This window comes from Eulemur rufifrons, chromosome 1 (genome assembly GCF_041146395.1).
Source record: "Eulemur rufifrons isolate Redbay chromosome 1, OSU_ERuf_1, whole genome shotgun sequence".
Taxonomy (NCBI): domain Eukaryota; kingdom Metazoa; phylum Chordata; class Mammalia; order Primates; family Lemuridae; genus Eulemur; species Eulemur rufifrons.
Window position 1 is genome coordinate 58037587 of NC_090983.1, and position 12091 is coordinate 58049677.

A 12091-nucleotide genomic window follows, 5' to 3' on the forward strand; every position below is an offset into this window, starting at 1 on the left:
CCGTCTCCAGGACATTTTCCTAATATCGAATATACAAACAGAGATAAGAGTATAAAACTTTCATGCTGGATTATTCTTGTCTCTAAATTCACTTTCTTATAAAAGAGGAATAGTAACCCTGGCCCTTTCCTGTTATTGAAGATTTTTATAAAAACAGCTACTATACTATTAAGAGGTAAACAGGAAGAATAATATAAAACTCTCCCTCATCTCCTACTCCAGTTCACTTACATGTTTCCTAGATTCCCTCTTGATTCTGTCCCCCTCCCTCCATGTCCGCTTTGAGCATCTTCAGAAACTGATCGTCCAGGGGACAGTTTGCCGGCTCCCAGCTCTGCCTCCCCCGCTGTGGCTACCGCTGGAGTAATCCTTCTACAATTCTAAAGTGCCCCGTAGGCTTTGGTGGCTCCCCACTGTCGTCTTCTAAACCCCACCCCCAGGACATGGCTCATGCAGCCCTCCGTGGCCCAGCCTCCCTCTAGCTCTCCTGCCTTACCTTTACCTGTGGCAGCAGGTCCATTTCACATCTGGGGACCGCAAGGCTCTCTGGGGTTAACTTGCCCGGGATCACACAGTAGAAGCTGTGAATACAACTCTGGTCTAGCCTCAAAGCCCGTGCTCTCAACAACTACTCATTCGCAGAGGCAGGCCCCTGCAGCCTGACAGTTGTGCAGTTTTCTGTCTTTGCAGATTCATCCTTCTGGATGACTGGACCCATTTATGCTGGCCGAGACTGAATGTCATGTACTTAGGCAGATTGAGCAGTGGTGGCCTGTCCGTCCGGCACAGGAGTGCCCTGGAAGCGAGTCTATACGTGTTTTCCTTCCCACTAGCACTTGAGAATATAGTAGTGTGGTGTTCTCAGTAAATGGAAGTTAACAGTGCTTTTCTCTCAAAGATAGTTAAATATGTTAAATATTAAAAAAACCTTACTTCTGTCACTTAACTCTCCATCAAGCCCTCATTAAACCTTGCGAGAGTTTCTTTGTTGCCAGCCCATTTGAGATCCACTTAATTTGAACAGATTTTTGGCCTAATCTTCTGCAGGACACTAACATCCTGATAAAACCGCAGAGATTCAAATGCATTTTCCTTCATTCATCAATTTGGTTATTTTATTGAGGAATAAAAGATGAAAGTATTGCAGCAGCATTTTTCCTCATAAGCCGCTGCTGCTCATGGTCCTTTTATCTCTCTGCTATTTATCATTATTTTAATCTCAGCGCTTTCATTGCTTTCTAAAGGCGAGTGTCAGGGGCCTGACAATTGTCTAAAGAACTGCGGGATCAAGATACTGTGGTTCTTTTACCTCACCGCACAGTGGTTTCACTCAGGGGACTGTGGGGTGCTTTAAAAAATTGCTGATGCCTGGATCCTACACCAGATATCCTGATTTAATTGCTCTTAGTGCAGTCTGGGCTTTGGGAATTTTGAAAGCATCTCTTGGTGATTCCAGTGTTCAGCCAAGGCTGAGAAGCATTCCATTTGTAGATGGCTTGATCTCCAATCTCTTTCCTCTCCCCACCTCTCACCACTATTGGAAATACTGGGTTCAGGTTTGAAAAGGTGTCTGTCCTTATTGTGTTTATCTGCTTATATAAGGAAAACAACCCATGGGGCAAGGATATTGGTTATATAAAAAATGCATTTATTAATACTTTTTTCCCTGCCCAGTGAGATCGTTAGCTTTATTTGACAGGTAAGTTATTAAGTGTGATTTCCATTGTTGGCATGGTAGGGGCTGGGAAATCAGATTCTTTTCTTCACTTTTATCAAAGTGGTTCAGGCATAGAGGACATTGCAGCTCAAATATTAACACGCTTTGGGTTTGACATATTAGAACTATTTTATTAGTGTTGTTTGTAAGCCTTGAGACAAGTCTTAAAAATACTTATAAAGTCATCTTTTAATTTGCTACCTTGCAGTTTCATAATGGAAGCAAATCTTGCTGCTTTCAATGCGGAATTTTTGAAATTGCATTAGTAGAAACATGAAATAAGATACATTTAATTTGCCCTTGAAGATAGAATACAAATTGTAAGTACATGTAATTAACATCTAATTGGTACACATTTACATGAGCATTATAGATTTTAGTTACTGAGGTTTAATAACATTATATGCATTGCAGATAGAAATTTCATAAGCATCTTGACAATTAATGACTAAAGGAACTTATTTTTAGAGGTGCTCAACTTAGGCGTAGTTGGAGGCTGCATGACTAAGGCAACATTAACTGAAGTGCAGATAAAATCAAGACTTAAATGGGATAAAAACTCCTAAGAGTTTTAACTGTCTCCCCCAATAAAGGGGGAGAAAAATGAGATAAAGATCTTAAGGAAACTACCAGTTCCAGTGGGTCTGTGTGGCAGCTCTGCCTTCTGCTCCCAGCCTAAAACAACGGCTCTCCAAGCGTGGCCCCGAGACCAACGCTGTCAGCTTCAGCTGGAAACTAGATATAAAAATGTAAATTCTAGGCCCCCATCTCAGGCCTCAGGAATCAGAATCTCAGGGGTGTGGGGCAGAGGAAACTGTGTTTTAACCAGCTCTCCAGGCTGAAGTTTGAGAACCAATGCTTTAAAGGCAACTGGGAGCTTCACACTCTGGGAAGGACTGGGGCAGAGCAGTGGTTGGAATTACCTGGGGAGCTGGAAAAAATCCCTGTGCTCAGGCCACACCCCAGACTGATGCAGTGACAACCTCTGGAGTGAACACAGGTATTGGTATGTTTTCACACTCTCCTGGTGATTCCAAAGTGCGTCCACATTTGGGGGGGAGGAATCCTTGTGATCGACACTGGGTAATCACATCTTCAGCTCCTCCATGGGGCACAGGCCACACCTGCTGGTCTGGCAGGAGGGCTGAGGAGCTGGGGCTTTTCAGGAATCCGGGGACGCACTTGAGTAAGAATGTGTGCAGTGTTATACACTATACATATTTTCCTTTTGTAGTGGAGGGAAGATTTTACCTCTACCCTCTTAGGGTTTTTTGACTAGGCCTAAGAATTAAACTGACATAAGACAGATTAATAGGAGCAAAGTAAACACATTTACGTAAATAAGTTTTATACGACATGTAAGTCCTCATGAAGAAAAGACGACCCAAAGAAGCCATTAGAGTGGAGCACATATATTAAGTTGGACAAAGAGCAGTGAATTGTGAAAACGTGACGAGGCAAGGCGGCTTGGACTGGGGTAGTTAATTGTGGAGAAGTGACTAGGAGCACAAGGCTTAGTTTAACCAGGTTTGTTTGCACACACGTCTCTTAGCTTTGATTCCCCACCTCTCGTGATAAGAATATCTTTCTTCTTCCAAGTGCAGGGAGAACAACTTCCACATAGGAGTTTTATCTCCTGCTTTTAGGAAGGTCAGAGAGCCCTTCCTGCATCTGATAATGTTGGGTTTTTTTTAATTTTTTTTTTAAGTGTCTTTAACTCAAAACAATCAACATGCCAGAGCAGCAAATTTGGGGTTGGCACATTCTGAATTCCCTTCACTTTGAGGCCAAGGTTCACAAAGTGTAGATGGGTCTCAGACTTCTAATTTCCCCTGAGACCCTTTTAGAGAATGTCAAAACTCTTTTCATAGTAACACCGTCAATAACGAAGATGTTAAACTTGCCTTTTCCACTGTGTTGATGCTGGTGTAAAAGCCCTGCTGGGTAACGCTGATGATGTCGGCACAAACCAAGGCAGCGATATCAAACCGCGCCAGTGGTTACTGTATTGTTCTGTAGTCAGTGCACTCACTTATTATAAAAAAGCAAATCAAGTTTCACCTAAGAATTGTCCTAATGAGTCAGGGAACACATTACTGTATTAAATCTTAACTCGAGGACACATCTTTTTAATGTTCTGTGTGATGAAATGGGAACCCTGTAGTATCCTGAAGTACAGTGGCATTCTCCAGGACAAGCACTTGTTTGGTTGTGTGCTTAACTAGCCATTTTTTGTTTTTTCATGAAACGCTATTTTTACTTGGAAGAGTAGCCGAGAAACTATGGTTATTCAGTCTTGAGTATTTGGCAGAGATTTTTTTCCAAAGTGAACAAAGTAAGACTGACAAAAGAAAAAACTGGCAATATTTGTTTTCAATAAATTTGAGCTTTCAAGCAAAAATAGGATTTTAGAAAACCTGTATCTACGACTGTAAGCTTGACAGCCACCCGGAACTTAAAGACTTTTCTGATGAGACTGGTGATGGCTGATACTGATGAATATGATTTGTTGATATTGTATAATGAAACTTTCATATTGAATAATGAAATATGTCAACATTGGGAAGATCTGCATAACTCAGTGATGCTTAAAATCATGCACAGCTAAAAGATCCATTCAAAGTGCAAGGTAGAACAGTGGATTTTAACAGAACCGTACAAAAAGTTCAATGCTGTGGTTTCAGATTCCCCATTGCAGCAAACTTTTAAGAAACTATCACTGGGTAGGGTTTAGAGTAGTAGGAAATAATATCTGCAACTATTTGGAGGAGTTACTAAAATACTCCTTTCAATTATTAATATATTTTTGTGTGAGGCTGAATTTTCTTTATGTACTTCAAGGAAAGCAACATAAAGCAAGAGATTCAAAACCGAAGTTAGTATGAGAATCTAGCTGACTTATTAAACAAAACATTACAGAGATTTGCAAAAATGTCAAGTTTTGGGGGTACTGGGGTTATTTTTGATGAAGATTTTATTTATGTTAGCATGTAATGAGTTTATTATTGTTACGTTTAGTGAATTAGTAAATGAATATTTCCAAAATTTCTTAGTTTTAATTTCTAAGGTATAATAAACACAACCTACATAAATGTTTTATGTTTTTAAATATAATTTTTATATTTTAATAACCTTTTAACATGTTTAAAGTGTGTTTAAACCTGAAAAAATTTTAAATATTTTAATTTCCAAGACAGTCAGTACAATAAATATAGCCCAATAAACAGAAGCTTTTGGGAGTCCTCAAATATTTTACAAAGAGATCCTGAGACTCAGAAGGTTTTTTTTTTTTTGTTTCTTTTTTTTTATTTCAGCATATTGTGGGGGTACAAAAGTTTAGGTTACGTATATTGCCCTTGCCCCTGCCCCAAGTCAGAGCTTCAAGCGTGTCCATCCCCCAGACGGTGCGCATCGCACTCATTATGTATGTATACACCCATCTCCTCCCCGCCCCCCACATCTGTCCATCACCCGATTAATGTTATTCCTAAATGTGCTCTTAGGTGATGATCAGTGAAACTAATTTGATGGTGAGTACATGTGGTGCTTGTTTTTCCATTCTTGGGATACTTCACTTAGTAGAATGGTTCGAACTCTATCCAGGAGAACATAAGAGATTCTATATCCCCATTATTTCTTATAGCTGAGTAATACTCCATGGTATACATATTATTAATCCACTCATGTATTGATGGGCACTTGGGTTGATTCCGCATCTTTGCAATTGTGAATTGTGCTGCTATAAACATTCGGGTACAGATGTCTTTTTTATAGAATGTCTTTTGTTCTTTTGGGTAAATGCCCAATAATTGGATTGCTGGATCAAATGGTAGGTCTACTTGTATCTGTTTAAGGTATCTCCATATTGCTTTCCACAGAGGTTGCACTAGTTTGCAGTCCCACTAGCAGCGTGTGAGTGTTCCTATCTCTCCGCATCCATGCCTACATTTATTGTTTTGGGACTTATTGATAAAGGTCATTCTCACTGCAGATAAGTGATATCTCATTGTGATTTTAACTTGCATTTTCCTGATGATTAGAGATGTTAAGCATTTTTTCATATGTTGGCCATTATTCTATCTTTTTTTGAAAAGTTTCTGTTCATGTCCTTTGCCCACTTTTTGATAGGGTTGTTTGATTTTTTCTTGTTGATTTTCCTGAGTTCTAAATAGATTCTAGTTATCAGCCCTTTATCGGATGTGTAGCATGTGAAAATTTTTTCCCATTCTGGAGGTTGTCTGCTCTCATGACAGTTTCTTTGGCTGTGCAGAAGCTTTTTAATTTGATCAGGTCCCATTTATTTATTTTTGTTGTTGCTGTGATTGCCTTTGGGGTCTTCTTCATGAATTCTTTTCCTAAGCCAATGTCTATAAGAGTTTTTACCACATTTTCTTCTAGAATTCTAATAGTTTCACACCTTAGGTTTAAGTCTGTTATCCACTGTGAGTTGATTTTTGTGAGAGGTGAAAGGTGTGGGTCTTGTTTCAGTCTTCTACATGTGGCTATCCAGTTTTCCCAGCACCATTTATTGAATAAGGATTCTGTTCCCCGGTTTATGTTTTTGTCTGCATTGTCAAAGATAAGATGGCTATATGAGGGTGGTTTTATATCTGGATTCTCAGTTCTATTTCGCTGGTCTGTGTCCCTGTTCTTGTGCCAATACCAAGCTGATTTAATAACCACAGCCTTGTAGTATAGTTTGAAGTCTGGTAAAGTAATACCTTCCATTTTGTTCTTATTGCCTAAAATTGCTTTTGCTAAATGAGGTCTTCTCTGGCCATACGAAGTGTAAAATTTTTTTTCTATATCTGTGAAAAATGATGTTGGTAATTTAATAGGGATTGCATTGAATCTGTAGATCACTTTGGGCAGTACAGACATTTTAACAATGTTGATTCTTCCGATCCACGAGCATGGTATGGTTTTCCACCTGTTTACGTGCGTTGCAATTTCCTTCCTCAGTGTTTCATAGTTCTCCCTGTAGAGATCTTTTACCTCCTTAGTTAGCTATATTCCTAGGTACTTTATTTTCTTTGTTCCTATTGAGAAGGATATTGAGTCTTTGATTTGGTTCTCAGTTTGACTGTTATTGGCATATATGAATGCCTCTGATTTGTGTGTATTGATTTTGTATCCTGAGACTTTACTGAATTCATTTATCAATTCCAGGAGTCTCTTGGTTGAATTCTTAGAGTTTTCTAGATACCATATCATCAGCAAAGAGTGAGAATTTGATCTCTTCTGCCCCCATTTGGATGCCCTTAATTCTGCTCTTTTGCCTGATTGCTCTCATAAGGACTTCCAGCACTATGTTGAATAGAAGTGGAGAAAGTGGGCAACCTTGTCTGGTTCCAGTTCTGAGTGGGAATGCTTTCAATTTTTCCCCATTCAGTATGGTGTTGGCTGTGGGTTTGTCATATATGGCTTGTATAATTTTTAGGTAGCCCCTGTCTATGCCTATTTTGTTAAGCGTTCTTATCATAAAAGGGTGAATTTTGTTAAATGCTTTTTCTGTGTCTATTGACAGGATCATATGGTCTTTGTTTTTGCTTCTATTTGTGTGATGAATTACATTTATAGATTTGCATATGTTGAACCATCCCTGCATCTCTGGGATGAAGCCCACTTGGTCATGATGGATTATTTTCTTGATAAGCACCTGGATTTGGTTTGCTAGGATTTTGTTGAGAATTTTTGCATCTATATTCATAAGAGATATTGGTCTGTGGTTTTCTTTTTTTGTTGCATCCTTTCCTGGTTTTGGTATCAGGGTTATGTTGGCTTCATAAAATGTGTTGGGGAGGATTTTGTCCTTCTCAATGTTGTGGAATAACTTTTGCAGGATAGGCACCAGTTCTTCTTTGTAGGTGTAGTAAAATTCGGGTGTGAAACCATCTGGTCCAGGACTTTTCTTTCTAGGAAGGTTTTTTTAATTGCTGTTTCAATTTCAGTTCTTGATATTGGTCTGTTCAGGAATTCTATTTTTTCCTGGTTGAGCATAGGGAGGCTGTACATTTCTAAAAATTTGTCCATTTCCTCCACATTTTCAAGTTTGTGGGCATAAAGGTTTTTGTAGAGTTCATAGATGATTATCTTGTATCTCAGTGGCATCAGTTGTAATTTCTCCTTTAATGTTCCTGGTGGAACTTATTAGAGATTTTTCTTTTCTGCTCTTAGTCTAGCCAAAGGCGTGTCAATTTTGTTTATCTTTTCAAAGAACCAACTTTTTGTTTTATTAATCTTCCATATAGTTCTCCTATTATGAATTTCATTTAGTTCTGATTTGATCTTATTAATTTCACTTCTTCTGCTGGGTTTGGGGTCAGTCTGTTCTTCTTTCTCCAGCTCTCTGAATCGATTCTTTAGGTTATCTATTTGGGATCTTTCTGTCTTTTGGATATAGGTATTTATGAAAATAAACTTTTCTCTCAGGACTGCTGTAGCTGTGTCCCATAGATTTTGATAACTTGTGTCTCCTTTGTCATTTAGTTCAAAGAATCTTTTGATTTCCATCTTGATTTCCTCATTTATGAAATAATCGTTCAGGAGAAGGTTGTTTAGCTTCCAAGACTTTTAGTAGAAATGAGAATTTCTGTTAGGGTTGATTTCTACTTTTATTCCACTGTGATCTGAGAAGATGCATGGTATAATTTCTTTTTTTTTTTTTACATTTTTAAGACATGCTTTGTGTCCTAGGACATATCCTGGACAATCTTAGAGAATGTCCCATGAGCTGATGAGAAGAATGTATATTCAGTGGAGTTTGGATAGAATGTCCTGTAAATGTCAGTCAGGCTCATTTGTTCTAGCATTCTGTTTAAGTCCATTATTTCTTTGTTTATTTTCTGTTTGGAGGATCTGTCCTGTGCTGTCAGTGAGGTGTTGAAGTCTCCGGCTACTTAGGTGCACCCAAATTCATAAAGCAAACCCTACTTGATCTAAACTAAATGGTAAACAGCAACACCGTAATAGCCGGAGACCCAGAAGTTTGAACACTGCTGCTTGGAAGGGTCTCTGGTCCCTTTTCTCTGAATTTCAGAGTCCTTTCATATTGCCCCCATTTGTGCTTCACAGGCTAAGTGAGGAGGACAGGGAGTGAGCAGTGGTGAAGAGAGAACCGAGGTAGTGGGGAGGGAGGGCCGCAAGCCGGGGAGCAAACACAGCCAGAGGACCTGGCCAGGGGACAGATGCTGCAGGGGGCGCTGGGGACCCAGGGTGCACAGAGGCTCTCTGCGGACCCCCCCCCCCCTCATGTGCCCACTGTAACCACTGCTTTCATCACTCTCATTGTAAGTTCTCATTTCCATCACTCTTCACAAGAAAGGCTTTAATATTTGTCTTTTATTTCTAGTCAGCTTAACCACTGTGGGATATTTTTAAAATTCTAGTCATTTTAACCGCCTGATAGTCACATTGCCAGATTTCTGATGGAGCTTCGATGTTTACATGGATGTACTTCACACTTGCTATCTGACCTTTTTGTCATCACCAGTAGCCCTCGTTTGTCCTCGGACGTTCGTTGGTCGCCTATTAATTACACACATTGTCTCTGCCACCATTCAGTGAGTTGTAGCAAGAGCTACGCTGGAGAGAGGGAAGATTTGGGGAGGTAAAGAAGCAGTGATATTGCAAGGAGAAAACTGGCGGGGGAGGTGACTAGTGACAGTGTCGGTGTGACACCACTAGAAAATATCTCAGCTGACATGCCTTCTGTGACTGTACTACTTTGTTAAAAGTGATAAGGAAAGGAGCATTTCTGATCTCACTGGCCCTGTCAACACAAACAATGAAAATTGTGCTTCACTGAATATTTTATCTGTCAAGTAAAATGAGAGATATCATTGGATAGGCACAAAGTAAATTCTGTATTGCTACCCCTTTAGGCTACTGACTTTCTTATATAACTACTTATACTATTATTTGAAAGACAGTTATTTGAAAAGATTCCAGGTACATGTTCTAGTTAGCTGCTTATTTAATGGAAAATACTAGAGTTGACAAAAGCTGGTTATATACTATTTTTTGAATATTCTAAACATGCACAAGCAGTGCTAGGCAGATTGTGGCAATTGTGACAATTTAGCAGGAATTAGACCCAGAAAAGGTTTGCATGGTCCTTTGATAATTGCCCATTCCCAGTCATGTGTCAAATTTTTTCTCCCCATTTGTACTTCTTATATAATGTCCAATTCTGATTTATGTATGAGGGCACAGCTTAGAGTGCCGACCTGAGTACTGTGTGTTTAAAAGACAGGGAAAAGTGGCGGAGGGAGGTGACAAAGAAAAATAACTTATTAATTAGGACCAGTGAGAGGTTTGAAGGGCAATGGCTTATTTGCAGTTCTTTCTGATTTTGAAGTAAGAAAAATAATAAAGCATTTGGGACACCATAATTTTAGGCAATTAATATGTTCTAAAATATTACAAACAATTCTGTTATGGGAAAGAATCTGTTATACCATTCTTTGTAAAACTTACTTTTAAGTTTTACAAAGTTTAACTGTTTAAAGAGCAGTTGTCTATAATGAGCCATCCCTGTACTTGGTGACCTTTTTTGTTCTGGCAAGTTTTACAGTAGAGGTGATTTTTGTAAAAACCAGGTTACCCCTGGGTGACTTGCTGTTAGATCTCTTTTCCTTATTTTCATAATAATCTTTTTGTAATTACTATTAAGAGAATCTAATTGGAAAGTATGTTTAAAATAACTTTTTATTTAGTTGTTGGAAAATTTGCACGTGGTTTCTTGGCAGTCCTATGTCTGTCTCGTTGGTGGTTCCAGAGCTGCCACCCTGGGCGTGGTGTTGTTTTAATGGGTAAGAAATCCCTTCCCACCTCTTTGATGGCATGATGACCAGATTCATGCAAGAGAGTGATTCTTGGGATCTCTTCTGGAAGAAACGGGACACGTGGTCCCACAACGACCATACCTTTGCTTGGATCTGCCATTACATGAACAAGTCTTTAAAATCCAGCAGCAGTGACAAACCAGTATTGAAGTTTCTTTTTCCCTTTGCAGGCTTCTGGCTGTGATGGGTCGGAGATTCCTGACGAAGTGAAGCTGATTGGGTTTGCTCAGTTGAGTGTCAGCTGATGTAGGTCCCCCTGCCGTCACCCTGATCTGTCGTGCCCCCCCCCACTCCCCTCAACTCTCCCTCTCCCTGCCCACTTCCTCCCACCCCCTCACTCCCAGTTCCCAGCAAAAATCAGAAGATTGTGAAGAGGCTGGCTTCGACAAAATGGGATAAAAAATAATTTTTTAAAACTTACAGCGCTCTGAGTTCTGCTTTATTCTTTAGCAATCCACAGTACGAGACCAAGCAAATGCCACAGCTGCACGACTGTTGCTAATTTTTCCAAAAGCTATTTAATATTCTTAGCAATCAATTTGGATATCCCTTAAGTGAAAAGAATCTGAAATACACTCAGGTGGTCCTATTTATTGGCAACAAAAGGAATTTTCTATCAGAAGCCTATTTCTTCTTTCATTGTTATTTCTGTTATAATACTTTAATTGTACATCTGACAATACTGCCTCTTTTATGTTGTACTTAGAAATTAATATACTTATAAAATTAAGATTTATTAGCCAAACTTGAATTCTAGTTTTAAAACTGACTGTGAATTTTATTTTTCATATATTTATGCATTACACACGTTAGCTATAAGAAAAGTTTTTGATTATATGCTTCTTGCAGTTAATCTCTTGTTATTTAAACAAAAAGTTTTGGGTCGATCTTTGGAGTATTTGTAACTTCTCATTTTTGAAATGACTGAATTAGGAACTTGGATGCTTATCCTTTTGGTTTGTCTGCCTAAAAACCAATTCACAATCTGATTGTCTCTTGGGAGAGGGAGGTGCCTTGCAAACTTTCATATTAAGAATGTGCCTGAGGCTGCTTTACTCTGGAATAGTCTCAGATCTAAAATTTCTTCTACACAAAGTGGCATATGCTAAGTTTTGCCTCATTGGAACATTTAGAATGCTATGTAAAATGTTGCCATTCTGTTAGATTGCTAACTATAAACCCGTCTCTGATTTGGTGATAGGATTTGTTATTCTAAAGGTGATAAACTTGAAAATACCAGAATCTGAGTTTTACTTGAAATTCTGCAGAATACCCAGGTGGAGTGAAAATAATAGAAAGGGTTTTGTGCAATGACTAAAAGGTAAAACGCTATTAAGTTTCAAGAATAAATACTTCCAACCCAAGTAGCCCTCTGCTTGACTATATATTATGGAACTAGTAAACCTTAGGATTTTTCAAAATTGGAGTCTAAACTTTCAGGGAAGTGGGCTCCCGGGATGGTACCATTGCTCTTTCCTAGCTAATCCTAGATACGGCAGCTCTTTAATTACTTTAAAAAGCAAATATA

The 12091-nt window shown here is 38.9% G+C and overlaps 1 protein-coding gene across 2 annotated transcripts in view; it reads left to right on the forward strand.

The window, feature by feature from the left end:
- Positions 1-10882, forward strand: part of STK39 (serine/threonine kinase 39) — a 269188-nt gene extending 258306 nt beyond the window's left edge. For both annotated transcript variants that reach the window (XM_069471755.1, XM_069471765.1), the window contains one exon: positions 10734-10882. In XM_069471755.1, the coding sequence (XP_069327856.1) occupies positions 10734-10808 (75 nt within the window). In that variant the 3' untranslated portion in view covers positions 10809-10882. The remainder of the gene's footprint in view (positions 1-10733) is intronic.
- The last annotated feature ends 1209 nt before the right edge of the window (positions 10883-12091 follow it).